The following is an 18,214-nucleotide window of genomic DNA, read 5'->3' on the forward strand; positions in this document are numbered from 1 at the left end:
TTCAGGTTGGATATTAGGAAGAACTTCTTTACAGAAAGGGTAGTTAAACACTGGAATGGGCTCCCCTGGGAGGTGGATGAGTCACCATCCCTGGATGTGTTAAAGAGCTGTTTGGATGGGGTACTCAGGGATATGATTTAGCAGACAGTTGTTAGAGTTGGGGTACTATGGTGAGGCTGTGGTTGGACTTGATAATCTTCAAGGTCTTTTCCAACCTGGGTCATTCTATGATTCTATGAAGCTTGGAATAATCTGCTGTGATAACCCATATCCAAGAACTTGTCCTGTGCAGGGGCTCACAGGGAATGAAGAAGAGGGGACGTGACAACCAATGTGCAAACCAGCTGCTGCTGCTGGCCTCTCAGAGGCACTGGCAGATGTGAGCCTGAAAGCACAGACCCCAGCAGGGAGCCCAGGGATGGCCCATCAGCTGTTGCAGGCTGAAGTCACTGTACATTCTGATGTACAGCCGTGTGCTTCCTGCTGGACTGTGGGTTTCTGAGAACATCCAACCTCGTCAGCTCCAAAAGAAGGAGGAAAGACAGAGTCACCGCATGTCCTTTATTCTGTAAGGTTCACAGAGAACCTGGTTCATTATGTACAGTGTGTATGGGCTACACTAGAAAGATACAAGCTGAGTAGGAACTGATTTGACTAATGATGTTTTAGTGAAAAATATTAAAGTATATATATATATATACAGTAATAATGAATTACACCTATAAAATGAACAGAACAATCTATAAAAGAGAGCTTGATTTAGAAAAAACCTGGATTACTAGCTTGATTCAGTAAAACGTTGCATTATAAATCATGAATTCAAAAAGATGAGCAGTTCACAGCTTTTGAAACACATTTAGTAATCACTTTCCTCACTGCATCCTTGACCTCCAGGTTCCTCATGCTGTAGATAATAGGGTTCAGTGTTGGAGGCACCACTGTGTACAGAAGTGCCACCGTCAGGTCCATGGATGGGGAGGAGACAGAGGGGGGCTTCAGGTAGGCAAAAAAGCTGGTGATGACAAGCAGGGAGAGCACGGCCAGGTGAGGGAGGCACGTGGAGAAGGCTTTGTGCCGTCCCTGCTCAGAGGGCATCCTTAGCACGGCCTTGAAGATCTGCACATAGGACACAACTATGAAAACAAAGCACCCAAAGCCTAAACTGACACTACAAATGATAAGCACAACTTCCCTGAGGTAGGAGCCTGAGCAGGAGAGCTTGAGGATCTGGGGGATTTCACAGAAAAACTGGTTGACAACATTGCCTTGGCAGAGAGGCAGTGAAAACGTACTGGCAGTGTGCAGCAGGGAATAGAGAAATCCAGCACCCCAGGCAGCTGCTGCCATGGTGGCACAAGCTCTGCTGTCCATCAAGGTCCCGTAGTGCAGGGGCTTGCAGATGGCAACGTAGCGGTCATAGGACATGATGGTGAGAAGGGAAAACTCTGCTGAGAGGAAGAAGACAAAGAAAAAGAGCTGTGCAGCACATCCTGCGTAGGAGATGGCCCTGGTGTCCCAGAGGGCGTTGGCCATGGCTTTGGGGAGAGTGGTGGAGATGCAGCCCAGGTCGAGGAGGGCCAGGTTGAGCAGGAAGAAGTACATGGGGGTGTGCAGGCGGCGGTCGCAGGCTACGGCTGTGCTGATGAGGCCGTTGCCCAGGAGGGCAGCCAGGTAGATGCCCAGCAAGAGCCAGAAGTGCAGGAGCTGCAGCTGCCGCGTGTCTGCCAACGGCAGCAGAAGGAACTCGCTGATGGAGCTGCTGTTGGGCATCTGCTGTTCCTGGGCTTGGAGTCCTGCTTAGAGAGCAGTAGATGATGACAAGTTCAAAAAACTCTCAGAGACACTCCTTCAGCTGTACTATAATTTTCCTCATTTCTGCTTTCTGCTGTACTGCAAAATATTTCCTTTCCCTTTGGAAAATGTACATTTAGCTCCAGAACTTAAATTTAATTTCATGAGATTCACCATCCCTTAGGGAGTGGACAATTAGGCAGCTCTTTATTTCTTCTCATTTCCTAATCATATCCCAGCCTCCTGGATATTTTTCTCTTTACTCCAACTGCTCTTCAACATCCCAACCCCAGCCTCTATGCACTTCAACATCTCTTAGAGAAATAAGGCTGTTTGCAGGATAGGTGAACGATTAAAGTCTGCAGAAAACCACGAGAGCTGGAACTGATTTTATCCTTTGAGGAAGGAAAGGCTGAAACTACGTTGTGTGTGATTGTTCAGAAAACAACCAAAGGATTGAAGAAATACTGGGAAGTTTCAGAGCTGTTTTCAAAGTTTACACCACCTTTTAAATTTCTGCCTCAAATCCTCTTTCCTTCCCTAAGAACAGGACATGGAAAATCCCCGCCTTCACTGTCCATTTGCCAAGAACCCTTACAAACATTCAGTTGTGCAGTGGAGCTGTGATCCCCTGCCCCAGGCAGCAGCTGTGGCAGCACAAGCCCTGCCGGGCTGCTCCTTCCCCCCACACGTCTCCCCGCAGCACCCTGGACAGCTCCCCGGGCAGGCTGAGTGCTGAGCCTGGCAGGCGGCAGAGTCCCATAGCCGGCACACAGCCCCTGGGGCACAGCAGGGACCCTGCTCTGCAGGACAGCCCTGGGCACCCGCCTGCAGCCCCATATGCACAGCCTGCAGCTGTGCAGGGACATGCAGCCCTCAGGGCTGTGCTCTGACGCTGAAGCAAGCAAGCCCTCAGCTGGAGCAGAAGGCTTTTCCTACAGTAAAGAAACATGCAGTGCCTTCAGCCAGATTTGCTATGGGATGTCCCAGATTAAGTTAACCCTCTATGAACAGCAGCTGAATGGCCTGAAGTGAGACTTACCGTGTCATGGTCTGTGAGCAATGCTGCTGCAGTGAGCTCAGAAGGCTGCTCACACCTTATGCATCCTGGAAGCTCTCTCCCCTTTCTCTCCTCTCCTTCTGTCACCTGCAGGCTGTGCTGTGCACTAGAGGTGCTCCTGGGCACAGCTGTCTGTCTGCAGCACCATCCACTTTTATGAGCTTCCTGTGTCCCAGGAGCCCAGTCCAGCTCAGCAGCAGAGGATGTCATTTTTATCCTTCCCACTCGTATCCCCTGAGATTTCTCTGCATCTTCATGGTCAACAGCTCCTGAAAGACAACAGCATCATGACAGTACATTAAAATCTGTTGAATTTAACACCAGATTTCTAGTGGTCAGTGACTTATTCCAGACATGTGGTAAGTCCTTCCAGAGAGTGTTTGTTGAAACTAAAAGGGCACACAGATAAGGACACAATATCATAGAATCATAAAATCACCTTGGTTGGCAAAGACCTACAAGATCATCCAGTTCAGCTGTTCACCTATCACCAATAGCTCCCACTAATCCATGTCCTTCAACACAATATCCATTCATTCCTTGAATACCATCAACTGGTGAATCCACCACCCCCCTGGGAAGTCCATTCCACATCCCAAAGTGCAGGACTCAGCATTTGGTCTTGTTGAACCTCATCCCACTGGCTTCAGCCCAGCTCTCCAGCCTATCCAGATCCCTCAGTAGGGCCTTGCTAACTCCAGGCTGATCCACACTCCCAGCCAATTTGGTGTCACCTGTAAACTTACTTAGGGTTCACTTGATGCCTTCATCCAGATCAACAATAAAGGTATTGAAGAGGAAAGGCACCAGCACTGACCTCTGGGGAGCACCAAGTAGGTGCACAGGTAGGCGTCCAGCCGAGTCTTGAATATCTCCAGACAAGGAGACTCCACAACCCCGTTGGGCAGCCTGTTCCAGTGCTCCGTCACCCTCACTGTAAAGAAGTTCTTGCACACATTCATGCGGAACTTCCTATGCTCCAGTTTCTGGACATTTCCCCTTGTCCTGTCTCCACACACTGATGAAAAGAGTTTGGTCTCGCCACTTTGCCACCCACACCTCAGATATTTATAGACCTGGATCAGGTCCCCTCTCAGTCTTCTTTTCTCAAGGCTAAACAGACCCAGTTCACATAGTTTTTCTTCATAGGGGAGATGCTCCAGGCCCTTCACCATCTCTGTAGCCCTTTGCATCACTCTTTCCAAGAGATCCGTGTATTTTTTTATAATGGTGAGCCCAGAACTGGTCACAGAACTCCAGATGAGGCCTTAAGAGGGCAGATTAGAGGCGAAGGATCATCTCCCTTGACACCCTGGCCACCGTATTTTGTATGCACCCCAGAATGCCATTGGCCTTTTTGGCCACGAGGGCACACTGCTGCCTCATGGACAACCTGTTGTCCATCAGGATACCCAGGTCCCTCTCTGCAGAGCTCCTATACAGCAGCTCATCCCCCAACCTGTCCTGGTGCATGCAATTATTCCTCCCTAGGTGCAAGACTCTCCACTATCTTTTGTTAAACCTCATCTGGTTTATTACTGCTCAGCTCTCCAGCCTGCCATGCCTCGCTGAATGACAGCACAGACTTCAGGTATGTCAGCCAATTGTTGTAGATGCTAACGAGGCTGAACCTTGCAGTATTCGGAGGGGGGGAGATGTTGTAAACATATAGGCGGTAGCGGGGCTTTTCGAGATGTCACGTGACAGTGGCCCCCCCTCGTTTCCAGCTACACCTTGTGAAGTACCTTTTGGCGCGCATTTCAAACGTGTGCCCTAGGGGGCGTAGACGAAGTAGTAAGGTATATAAGGTGTTGATTACTCCTAATAAATGCCATTTTGCCACCTTTCTTGATGAGTCACGGTGGTCCTTTTGGCCCTAGCGAGGGTCTCGCTAGCACCTGGGCAAGTATGCGGTTTGGATTATAATTGTGCACGGCAACATATGGTGCTCCTGTGTGAGGCCATAAACTCCGGTGTGCCTTTTTGTTTTCTTTTTGGGGATTTTTCTTATTAGGCGTGTTTTCGGTTTATTTTTTTTGTTTGTTTGTTTTTTATATAGGGGTGTACTGAGGGGACGGCAGTGCATTCCTCCTCCAGCTGCTCGGGGGGACGACGAGTGTGCCTGGGGGTTTTTTAATCTGGGGTGTAGTGAGGTGACGGCATTGCATCCCGCAAGGGAGCGCCTCGGGGGGACGACAAGCGTGCTTTCTTGTCTTTGTAGAGATTGCCTGGGGGGGCAAGGGTCTCTTTTTTCTCTTTTTGCAGCGCAGGTACTCGTGGATTGCGATCGGGGGCGCTATATTTGCGGCAAGAGTTCCGGGGGGACGACGGGACGGGGCGGGACGACGATTATGGAATTTATCAGTGAGGTATTGTTTTCTTTTTGTAAAGAATACTGTGGCGAGACTGCTCCTTCTTTGCAGGAGATTGCTGCAGTACTTACTTATCTTGAACGGGACGGGGAACTTTCATCCCCCCGCGAGATCCTTGACTGTCGTAAATGGGATCCGCTCACTGTTCTGCTTGCAGAGCATGCAGCGACAGCCCAGGCGGCTGCCGAGCTTATGACCTGGGGCGTAATCCTGGGTGCTCTTAAAGCAGCCAGGGAGGAGGGGAAACTTGTTGAATCGTGTTTGTTAGTTGGGCTTGTGTTTGACCCGGAGCAGCCGGGAGGGCGGCCGGGAAAAGCGGCTGAGGACGGTGGGACCCAGGAGAGCCGTCTGGGGAGGAGGCGGGGAGATGGGACGGGGTCTGGGAGAAGCGGAGAAGAAAAAGTTAAAGACGGCGAAGATGGGACGGGGTCCGGGAGAAGCGGAGAAGAAAAGGTTAAAGATGGCGAATTCCAATCGACCACACCCCCTCTCGACTGCCAAGTGGACACTTCAGTCCCATATCCTTTGTCATTGGGGGGTGGGGAGTGCGGGCGCACGGCTAATTCGAGTGGTTGGAGAAGTAGGCGTGTTCCAGACCCGGGGGGAGCGCAAACGTGGTGCTATCCCGGGGGGGGGAGTAGCGGGCGTGCAGCTAATTCGAGTGGTTGGGGAAGTAGGCGGTACGGCTGCTGGCGGCGGCGGGGGAGCTCGCTGCTGCGATCAGTCCGAGGGCCGCCTGATCGGACCCGGGCCCAACTCCTGCTGCGCTGCGCCAACGGGACAGGACCGACAGAGCTTGCAGCTGCAAGTTGTTCGCTCGCTGTGGCTCCTGTTGCCTGCCAGTCATGCAGGGGACCGGGGCTCGATTCGCCGGCGCGGAGCCGCTCCGCCTTCCGGCATCGGGCTGCCGGCTGCTGCCGCGAGTTCCGTTTGCCCCTGGCTTTAAACACACTAAAGACTTTAACGGCGCATGACCCTGTGCTCCCTCACAACACTGAAAGCCTCACATGTGTGATTCTCAAGCTGGTGCAATATACATTCTGGAAAGAGGGGTGGATGACTGAGCTTGGGAGGGTTGTGGCAGCTGAACAAGATGATCCCTTTCACTCTGTGCATGGTATAGACATGCAAGAGGGAATTAAAGCAGAGTGCTTGCAGCTGGTGGGTTTTGATATTCAACCATGTGTTAAGAAACTATGGAATATGCAGAAACTGGTAGGAGCCCTCCAGTGGGTTCGGGGTGCTTTGGGGATACCTGCTCGATTGATGAAGCCCTTGTATGGTCAGCTAAAGGGATCCGACCCAAAAGAACCCCAAAATCCGTCTAGCAAAATGGCTGCAGCTTGGCAAAAGATCTTACAGAGCTGCATGGACACTGCTCAAGGTCTTGAAATGGCCCAGCTAGCTCAGTTGGTAGAGCATGAGACTCTTGATCTCAGGATGGTGGTTTGGCAGGATTCCAACCGTAGTTCACAGGCTGCTGTCTTCACAAACCGAATGGTCAGCGTGCAGATGCTTGAGGTGATGGCTGTGACGGTCGCAGTGCACCTCTGGCGAATGATACCCTCTAACATTGTTGCTGACTCCATCTTTGCAGCCAAGCTGTTGGCCTGGATGGGCCGGGAGGACTTCCCAAGTTCAGAGGCTGCTGGAATTTTAGATGAGACCTTGACCTCTCACACGGCTCCTGTTGCATCCTTATATGTGTGTGGTCACTCTGGGGTGCTAAGCCTTTTTACCAGAGGTAATGCAATAGCAGATACAGTTGCCAGCGCTCCTGTCTTTGGCCTAGGGTCACTGCAGATCTGGCAAACTGGTGTCATCTGGGAGTCTTGCTTGTCTCCCCGTCAAGGGCTGGCTGTTGCTATGAGTGCCTCCTCTTTTGTCATCACGGCCACTCAGCATGTCAGGTCTGGCTTGACTGCAGTCCGATACCATTTGGCAACCGCTGTTGCTATGGTCGGTCTGCCCAGTCACGTTGAGACTGACAATGGGTCCTGCTTCACTTCTCGTTTTACTCAGGAATGGTTGGTGAAGACTGACTATGGGAAGTGGGATAAGAGTTCTTTTCTTACAGGAGCAGTTGGTGGGGAGTCCGAATCTGGTACCTGAGACTGTTCTGCTGCTGTTGGTCTCGGTGATTAGTACCGCTCGAACAACAAGCGCGGGGACCTTCTGGATTCAGTCTAGAATTGTCGGGTCTCAGCCAACAGTAGATTCACACTTATCTGTATTTGCAACTTCACTTATCTTTTAGGATGTGTTCTTCTTATCCTATAGAGTGTGATTCTAGTTACCTAGTCACTACATATCGATTACACGTTAATGTAATGATGGTGCATGTTGCCGTGTGCTGATGAGCTGATGGACGCTATCGAGGCTACGGACAGAAGACTTTGACTACTGTTCACCATACAGAGAAGATGCATCATGCAAGAATGATGAAGAATAGAAAGAAGAATGACAAAGAATGAAGAAGAATAGAAAACATCACGGATGAGAACTGTTTCTCGGATGGTTCCAGACATCAAAGGGACTATCTTAATACACACTTCATTTAACTGTGGTGCTGTTTTCTTTTGCACAAATGTAACTTGCACTACTCATTATATCAGATAGAGCTTTTAAGGTTTATATAAAGTTTATAGAGAGTAAGTTATATTAAGAGTAATATATTAATAGATCTTAAGGTTTATATAAATTTATAGAGTAAGTTATATTAAGAGTAAAATATTAATAGAGTAATAGAGTTATGATAAGAGTAATATATTAATATCGTTAGAGTTGCATTAAGATTAGTATTAGTCTTATTAAGGTTAGATTTGACTAAGTAGATAAGTAATTCAGTTAAACTGAGTACAATAGTATAAGTATATTGCATAGAACATATAGAATAATATCAAATTTATAGTAGATTATACTTGGGATTTTAGTGTTCACATTGAAAAGGGATAAATTGTTGTCTTGGGGGGCGGGGAGATGTTGTAGATGCTAACGAGGATGAACCTTGTAGTACAAGCATATAGGCGGTAGCGGGGCTTTTTCGGGATGTGACGGTGATAGTAATCCAGCCTCTTCCGTCTCAAGGTACATTGGCGCGCATTTCAAACGTGCCCTAGGGGGCATAGACGAAGTAGTAAGGTATATAAGGTATTGATTACTCCTAATAAACGCCATTTTGCCACGTTTCTTGATGAGTCACGGTGGTCTTTTGGCTCTGGCAGAGGTTTCGCAAGAAGCTGGGAAATTGGGGGTTTCCGAGTCACGGCAACATCAGAGCTAATGGAAATGGCAAACAGAGGAGACCAACAGTGTCTGTTCCCAGCTTTCTGATCAGGGAGTGCAAGTGGAAGGCGCCCTTTGCAGGCAGATGGGAGCCTGATGTTGTCAGGCCTGTATCCCCTTTAGGGGCCTTTTTCACTCCAGTATCTGCTGCAGGGACAGCACAGCAGGGCATGTGCCATCCAGGAGATCCGAGGAGAGCACAGATGGCAGCTTCTTGACCAAGCCGTGGTGGTACCAAAGAGGAGAGGTGCTCTGCTGGATCTCATACTCTCCGTCAAGGAAGGTCTGGGGTTAACTGTGAAGGTCAAAGGGGCATCAGGCCATGTGCAAGACACAAATGGATCTCTTTCTATTAATTAATTAATTAATAAATGTTGAGGCTGTAAGCTTAAATGATGATCATAAATGTCAATAAAACAGACAAAGAATTGAAGCCCCGGTGGCGCAGCGGTAGGATTGCCGCTTGCAACACCAGGGGGCCCGGGTTCGAATCCCCCCTGTGGCGCAAGGGGTAGAAGTGCCACTCTGCTACACAGAGGGCTCGAATCCCGGGAGTTGGACTCGATGATCTCTAAGGTCCCTTTCAACTCGCACAATACTATGATGATACTATGATGAAGACACAGATAGAAATCAATGAAAATGTGTTAACCCTTCTCAACATGAGAAAATCTCATGTGTCCTGTCCATTTTGAGTTGTAAATATGAGTACTTGAGGGGATTTTGTGTCTGTTTTTCTTTTCCCATATTTGCGATCTTTTCCAGAACCGTGTTTTCAGGACACAGATGCCTTCATGTTCAGGGACACAGACAGCGGTGCCAGTGCCAATGCCCTGTGACTAAAGCCCGGTGTCCGCCGCTGCTCTTCCCTGCTGCCTATTTGATGTCCCTCATCCTCCATGTGTCTCCAGCTCTCCTAAATAAATGGCCGTGGTTAAGGCCACGTTTTCAGCAGGCCATCTGGACACACGCTCCTCCCACTGCCCTCCAGATTGCTCCATCCCTTGCATTTTGTTCAGTCAGATACCTCCCAATTATTATCCATCTGATTTCTGACTTTCAGGGGGATTACTCAAATTTGCTCCATCTTTCCAAAGTCTGATGGACTGTGTTATCAACTCCTTCACCATGATTCTGTCAATCCCTTCCTATTTATACTTTTTCTTTTTCTTCTCCTTTTTTTCTTTTTCTTCCTTTCTTTTTCTTTCACTTATTTTCCTTTTCCTTTTTTTCTTTCTTATTAAAGCACAAAGTCTGAAAGATGTTTATTAATGTCAGTAAAGGTGAATAAAAGTGTTGAAGACAAAGATAGAAATCAATGAGAATGTATTAACCCTTCTCAATGTGTGAAATACTCACAAGTCCTGTTCAGTTTTAATTTGATACCTCCCAACTACCTGGCTGATTTATCCAAGGAAGATTACTGGAATTTGATCCATTCCTCAAAAGTCTGATGGATTCTGTTGTTAACTCCTTCACCGTGATTCTATCTATAACATCCTATCTGTCTCTGGCTTATTTCTTCTACAAATATTCCCTGTGAAAGAAAAAACTCAATAGAAGCAGCTTGGACATGGCATGGAGCTGATCACTGTGTTTTACTGTTCATTCATTTGCATCATCTTTCCTTTTGTTTTCTGGCGAAAAAGATGGAGAACTCTTTCTTTGCCCTTGTGCAGCTGGTTCTCTGTGGAAAACCAGTGGGAGTTGGTGCAAAGCAGGTTTAACAATGAGTGGGTGGCTGCAGAGGAAAAGAGTGATGTAAGGAAAAGTGATGCAAGCCCCATGGGGTCAATGTGAGCAGAAGTGGGTTGAGAAGGACTTCTGTCCACACAGTAACAGAATAGAATGCATTGGGGACATCCTGGATTGCTACCAGTTGCACAGTGCTGCTTTAAAGACTTGCTTATAAACAAGTATAAATAAATAGATAGTAAATGTCTGCTGGATCCCTCCTCTTCAAGATATGTCCAGGTACCCCTCCATTTTGCTGAACAACTTCTGAAAACCTGAAGAATATGACAGGAAGGCAAAAGGCACAGGAGGCTCTTCAGGTTATAATGGGCCCAAGGGTGCATTTGATGCTGAGTCCATCAACCTGCAGTGCAGAGAGAAGACTGAACAACAAGAATAGTGCTCAACAAGACAAAGGCAGAAGTAACAGTGAAGTTTCCTGGAGTATTAATGGGCCCACTGAGAGGCACTAACAAGCCATCTTCCCAAGGGACTTGTTAGAGCAGATAATTGGAAGCCATGAGTACAGGCAGGCAAAGGCACTGGCATGGTGGCTCAGTTGGTGAGAAACCCCTCTTTTGCCATACAAAGCAAACAGGCCAAATCCTGATTCCCAGACCCTTGGCAAGGGGATCCTGTCCGTCATGTTTGCTCAGGGCCCTTCCTGGGGCAGTGTGATGGAGGTCTGTATGATGCTAAATGAACGACATGGGGACAGAAGATTCCAGGCTCTGCATGGGATGCAAGGATGATGTGGGGTTCATGTCTCATGTGTGCTCCGTCTCTCATCACAGGCTGTGGGATGTAAGAAAGGCCCAATCTGAACAAGCAGTCAATCCTAATGAAACTCTGAACTTCAGATCACTCAGTTCCAGTGTCCTCCTTTGTACACCCTCCCATAGATTGATGTCCTTTATGTTCTGCGGTGCCCAGGAGTGAACCCAGTGCTCCAGGTGAGGCTGTAGCAATGCAGAGCAGAGAGGGACAGTCCTTTCTCTCACCCAGCTGGCAATAACTTGCTTGATGCACTTAAGGGGACAGCTGAGTTTCCTGGCTGCCTGGGCACACTGCTGATTCACGTTCAATATGATGCTTACCAGGACCCCCAGTCCTGTTCAGTCAGTCTGCTCTCCAGTGTCCCATATCCAGTCAGTGTGTATGTCCAGGATTGCCCCTACCCAGGCTCACAATCAGGCACTTGTTCTTGTTATGGTTTATGCACTTGGTGCTTAGGACCAACTGGTACCCACTTCTCTGACTTGTCCGCATCTCTCTGCAAGTCCTGTCCCCCCTCAGTGGAGGCAACAGCATCTCCTCATCTGGTATCATCAGCAAACTTGCTCAGAACATCTTCTAGTCCTGCATGCAAAAACATGAAAGAGAAGTGGCCCTAAAATGGAGCCCTGGGAACCCTGATAGTGACCATCTACCAGCCCGATGGAACCCATTGACTATAATCCTTTGGGCCTGACTTATTGGCCAACTGCTCACTGACCACATCCTGTTTCTGTCTAACGGTATGCTGGACATTCTGTCCAGGAGGGTGCTGTGAGAAACAGTATCAGAAGCTCTACTGAAATCCTCAAGGATAACATCAACTGGCTTCTCTTGGTCAGCTAAGTGGGTAACCTTGTCAGAAATGGACCATAATTAAACAGGACCTTCCATTCAGAAACTTGTGTTGGCTGTGACCAGTTACAGAATTGTCCTTCAGCTGTTTTTCAGTCACTCCCACCATCATTGTCTCCATAATTTTACCAGGCTCTGGAGTGAGACTGACAGGTCCATAATTGCCCCTGTAACATTTCTTGTTCTTCCTTACAATGAGACAACATTTGCCAGCTTCCTGTCATCTGGCATGACCCCAGACTTATGTAGATGCCATTGAAATGAGAGCCCAGAGCAAACTAAGGTGTCATCAGCGAACAAACGTAGATGTGCCATAGCTTTGCAATGCCTTGAACTCCAGAGTATGCCACAGATGGAGCAGAGAGGAAGATCTGCCTCTTCTGTTGTGACCTCACCCATTTTCTAAGTAGAATACCACTACATGATACATGGGGACTGTGGCTCTGCTTTGCTCTGCTCACAGAGGAGAAGTGCAGGGCGTTGCTCTCATGTCTGTGCAGATAAACTCACTTCCTCTTAAACCCTTTTCCCTCTGTAAACTATTCCACTATTTGTACCCTCATTTACACTTCCACATACCCTCTGGTACACTTCCATATGCCATTAACAATTACACTTTATTATACCATCAAAACAGTTTGTCAAACAATACTGTTTTTTAGATCCCATGCACGCCCTTACTACCATATAACTTTTCCATTAACAGTCTTTATTGTTCAGTTTTAAACACCTGAACCAGCCCTGATTGGCCCACCTCTCTCACACAGTTCCTTGCAAGCAGAACATAGTATTACATAAATTGGTTGACACTCATTAATTTTTTTATTTTATTTTATTTTATTTTATTTTATTTTATTTTATTTTATTTTATTTTATTTTATTTTATTTTATTTTATTTTATTTTATTTTATTTTATTTTATTTTATTTTATTTTATTTTATTTTATTTTATTTTATTTTATTTTATTTAAAGTATGTTATGAATAAAAGGAATACTAGGGAGACAGTGGGTACCCTACTAAGTGAGGGTGGTATTCTGTTAACAAGAGATGCTGAGATGCTGTAGATACTGAAGGCCTTCTTTGCTTCTGTCTTCAGTGAAAATGCTCTCCTTCAGCATCCAAACGGTGGATGTGAGCAGTGTGAGGCAGTGCGAGGTGTGTTTCAGCAGTGCTAAGTGTGGGTAACCTTTGCTTGGAACATTTGCTTATGAGCATGGTATGCAGGCTCCTCTTCCCTCCCCTCAGTTTCCCATCGGTGTTCTCCAGGCTTCTCCTGACCTCCTCATGTCAGTCATCTCATTAGGGGCAGCTTTCCACCTACCAGCCTAGGCTCCAGAATGGCTCCTGTGGAACCTGGGTAACTTTAATCCGACCTTTGTGCAGGATTCCTCAACCACAGACCATCCTGGAGGCAGCAACCACCTCTGTGTCCAAAATGGAAGAAGCCATGAAGAAAGCTGTGATCAACGGAGTGGAATTGTGGACAGTGAAGTAAAATCCAGTTGGCGGCTGGTCACAAGCGGTGTCCCCCAGTGCTCAGTGCTGGGACTGCTTCTGTTTAACATCTTCATTGATGATCTGGATGGGGGGATTGAGTGCACCCTCAGTAAGTTTGCAGACAACACCAAGTTGGGAGGGAGTGTTGATCTGCCTGAGCGGGGAAGGGCACTACAGAGGGACCTGAATAGGCTTGATCGATGGGCCAAGGTTAACGGAATGTGTTTCAATAGGGCCAAGTGTCAGGTCCTGCATTTTGGTCACAACAACCCCAGGCAACCCTACAGGCTTGGCGAGAATTGGCTGGAAAGCTGCCTGATGGAAAGGGACCTTGGTGTGCTGATGAACAGTCGGCTAAATACAAGCCAGCAGTGTGCACAGGTGGCCAAGAGGGCCAATGGCATAATGCCTTGGATCAAGAATGGAGTGGTGAGCAGGACTAAGGAAGTCATCCTGCCCCTGTACATTGGTGAGGCCTCACCTTGATTACAGTGCCCAGTTTTGGGCACCTCAGTACAAAAAGTCATAGAGGAACTGGAGTAGGTCCAGAGAAGGGCAACAAGGCTTGTGAAGGGCTTGGAAAATCAACCCTATGAGGAGAGGCTGAGGAAGCTGGGGCTGTTTAGTCTGGGGAAAAGGAGGCTGAGGGGAGACCTTAATGCTCTCTTCCAGTATCAGTAAGGTGCTTACAGAGAGAACAGGGCAAGTCTCTTCTCACTGGTGACAAGTGACAGGACAAGGGGAAGTGGCCTCAAGTTGTGCCAGGGTAAGTTCAGGTTCGACGTTAAGAAACACTTCTTTACAGAAGGGGTAGCTAAACACTGGAACGGGCTCCCAGGGAGGTGGTTGAGTCACCATCACTGGGTGTGTTTAAGAGCTGTTTGGATGAGGTGCTCAGGGATATGATTTAGCTGACGGTTGTTAGAGTTAGGGTACTATGGTTAGGCTGTGGTTGGACTTGATGATCTTCTAAGTCTTTTACAACCTGGGTAATTTTATGATTCTATGATTCTATGAAGCTTGGAAAATTATGATGTGATAACCCATATCCAAGAACTTGTCCTGTGCAGGGTCTCACAGGGAATGAGCAAGAGGGGACGTGACAAACAACATGCAATCCAGCTGCTGCTGCTGGCCTCTCAGAGGCACTGGCAGATGTAAGCCTGAAAGCACAGACCCCAGCCAGGAGCCCAGGGATGGCCCGTCAGCTGTTGCAGGCTGAAGTCACTGTATATTCTGATGAACAGCTTTGTGTTTCCTACCAGACTGTGGGTTTCTGAGAACATCTGACCCTGACAGCTCCAAAAGAAGGAGGACAGACAGAGTCACTGCATGTCCTTTATTCTGCAAGGTTCACAGAGAGCCTGGTTCGTTATGTACAGTGTGTATGGGCTACACTAGAAAAATACAAACAGAGTAGGAATTCATTTCACTAATGATGATTTAGTGAAAAACATTACAGTACACATATATATAAAGAATAATTATAAATTACACATATGAAATGAATGGAACAATCAATAAAAGAGAGCTTGATTCAGAAAAAAAGCTGGATTACATTATATGAATTCCAAAAGATGGGCAGTTCACAGCTTTTGAAACACATTTAGTAATCACTTTCCTCACTGCATCCTTTATCTCCCTGTTCCTCATGCTGTAGATAATAGGGTTCAGTGTTGGAGGTACCACCGAGTACAGAACTGCCACCATCAAGTCCATGGATGGAGAGGAAGCAGAGGGTGGCTTCAGGTAGGCAAAAGAGGCAGAGATGAGAAACAGGGAGACCACGGCCAGGTGAGGGAGGCACGTGGAGAAGGCTTTGTGCCGTCCCTGCTCTGAGGGCATCATCAGCACAGCAAGGAAGATCTGCACATAGGACACCACTATGAAAACAAAGCACCCAAAGAATAAACTGATACTAAAAATGACAAGCACAACTTTCCTGAGATTTGATTCTGAGCAGGAGAGCTTGAGGATCTGGGGGACCTCACAGAAAAACTGGTTGACAACATTGCCTTGGCAGAGAGTCAGTGAAAACGTACTGGCAGTGTGCAGCAGGGAATAGAGAATCCCAGCACCCCAGGCAGCTGCTGCCATGGTGGCACAAGCTCTGCTGTCCATCAAGGTCCCGTAGTGCAGGGGCTTGCAGATGGCAACGTAGCGGTCATAGGACATGATGGTGAGAACGGAAAACTCTGCTGAGACAAAGTAGAAGTAGAAAAAGATCTGTGCAGCACATCCTGTGTAGGAGATGGCCCTGGTGTCCCAGAGGGCGTTGGCCATGGCTTTGGGGAGAGTGGTGGAGATGCAGCCCAGGTCGAGGAGGGCCAGGTTGAGCAGGAAGAAGTACATGGGGGTGTGCAGGCGGCGGTCGCAGGCTACGGCTGTGCTGATGAGGCCGTTGCCCAGGAGGGCAGCCAGGAAGATGCCCAGCAAGAGCCAGAAGTGCAGGAGCTGCAGCTGCCGCGTGTCTGCCAACGGCAGCAGGAGGAACTCGCTGATGGAGCTGCTGTTGGGCATCTGCTGTTCCTGGGCTTGGAGTCCTGTTCAGAGTGCAGAAGATAATGACAAGTCCACACCATTCTCAGACTCACTCCTCCTGCTATACTATATAAGTTCCCCTTTGCCTTTGGAAAATGTTCATTTAACTCCAGAACTTGTATTTGTTTTCATGAAATTCAGCATACCTTAAGGAGCAGAAGATTAGGGAGCTCTTACTTTCTTCTCATTTCCTAATCGTATCTCAGCCTCCTGAATACTTTCCTCTTAGGAACTAATTACATGTCTCATATCTTTACTTCATCAGGTCTTAGAGTCCCCAATCCCATCTTCTTTGCACTTCAATTTGTCTTAGACCAAGATGCTTGTTTTCATGATAAGTGCATTTATTAATGTCTGTAGAAAAGTAAGAAAACTTAAACGGATTATTTCTTTTTAGAAGCAGGACGCTGAAAGCAAAACCTGTGTGACCGTCCACGAAGCAAGCGATTGATTGAAGAAGTATTTGGGAGTAACGTAGTTTTGTTTTAAATTTTACAACCCCTATTAGATTTCTGCCTCCAATCCTTAATGCCTTCCCTATAAACAGAAAATGGAAAAAAAATCTCTGACTTGGCACTCTCCTCTTTCAAAGTACCCTTACAGACATACTGCTGTGCAGTGGAGCTGTGATCCCCTGCCCCAGGCAGCAGCTGTGGCAGCACAAGCCCCTCTACCGGGGGGCTCCTTCCCCCACACGTCTCCCCGCAGCACCCTGGACAGCTTCCTGGGCAGGCTGAGTGCTGAGCCTGGCAGGCGGCAGAGTCCCATAGCCGGCACACAGCCCCTGGGGCACAGCAGGGACCCTGCTCTGCAGGACAGCCCTGGGCACCCGCCTGCAGCCCCAGCTGCACAGCCTGCAGCCATGCAGGGACACGCAGCCCTCAGGGCTGTGCTCTGATGCTGCAGCATGGAAGCCCTCAGCTGGAGGAGAAGGCTTTTTCCACAGTAAAGAAACATGCAGTGCCTGCAGCCAGATCTGCTATGGGATGTCGCAGTTTTAGTTAACCCTCTATGAATAGCATCTGTATGGACTGAAGTGAGACTTACCGTGTCATTGTCTGTCAGCAATGCTCCTGCAGTGAGCTCACAGCCTGCTCACACCGTACACATCCTGCATGCTCTCTCCCCTTTCTCTCCTCTCCTTCCTTTACCTGCAGGCTGTGCTGTGCACTAGAGCTGCTTCTGGGCACAGCTGTCTCTCTGCAGCCCTGCCCATTTTTAAGAGCTCCCTGTGTCCCAGGAGCCCGGCCCAGCTCAGCAGAAGAATATGTCATGTTTATCCTTCCCTCTCCTCTCCCCTGAGATGTCCCTGGGTCCTCATGGCAAACAGCTCCTGAAAGACAACAGCATCATGACAGTACATTAAAATCTGTTGAATTTAACACCGGATTTCTAGTGGTCAGTGACTAGTTCCAGACATGCGGTGAGTCCTCCCAGAGAGTGTTTGCTGAAACTAAAAGGGCACCCAGAGAAGGACACAATATCATTGAATCATAGAATCACCATGGTTTCAAAAGACCTTAAAGAGCATCCAGTCAAACTGTTCATCTACCACCAATAGCTCCCACTAATCCATGTCCCTCAACACAACATCCAGTCATTCCTTGAACACCTCCAGGGTTGGTGACACCACCAACACCCTGAGCAGTCCATTCCAGGTCCCAAAGAGCAGGACGTGGCATTTGGCCTAGTGAACCTCATCCCATTGGCTTCAGCCCAGCTCTCCAGCCTGTCCAGATCCCTCCGTAGGGCCTTGCTAAACTGAGACAGATCCACACTCCCAGGCAATTTGGTGTAATCCACAAACCTACATAGGATGCCCCCAATGCCCTCATCCACGCCATCAATAAAGATAGTGAAGAGGACAGGCCCCAGCACCAGACCCTTGGGGAACACCAGGGAGGCGCACAGGTAGGTGTCCATCTTGAATATCTCCAGACAAGGAGACTCCACAACCCCCTTGAGCAGCCTGTTCCAGTGCTCAGTCACCCTCACCATTAAGAACTTCTTGCACACATTTTTGCAGAACTTCCTACGCTCCAGTTTCTGTCCATTACCCCTTGTCCTGACTTCACACACTGCTGAAAAGAGCCTGGTCTTGCCACCTTGACCCCACACCTCAGATATTTATAGACCTGGATCACGTCCCCTATCAGTCTTCTTTTCTCAAGGCTAAACAGACCCAGCTCACTTAGCCTTTCTTCATAGGGGAGATGCTTCCGACCCTTCACCATATTTGTGGACCTCTGCTGGACTCTTTCCAAGAGATCCCTGTCTTTTTTTGTACTGGAGAGCCCAGGACTG

The 18,214-nt window shown here is 48.1% G+C and overlaps 1 protein-coding gene across 1 annotated transcript; it reads right to left on the minus strand.

The window, feature by feature from the left end:
• Positions 1–819: 819 nt before the first annotated feature.
• LOC140263403 (olfactory receptor 14J1-like) lies at positions 820–1,770 on the minus strand. Its single transcript, XM_072358279.1, has one exon. The coding sequence runs from the start codon at positions 1,768–1,770 to the stop codon at positions 820–822; it is 951 nt and encodes a 316-aa protein (XP_072214380.1).
• Positions 1,771–18,214: the final 16,444 nt, after the last annotated feature.

This window comes from Excalfactoria chinensis, chromosome 30, assembly GCF_039878825.1.
Source record: "Excalfactoria chinensis isolate bCotChi1 chromosome 30, bCotChi1.hap2, whole genome shotgun sequence".
NCBI lineage: Eukaryota > Metazoa > Chordata > Aves > Galliformes > Phasianidae > Excalfactoria > Excalfactoria chinensis.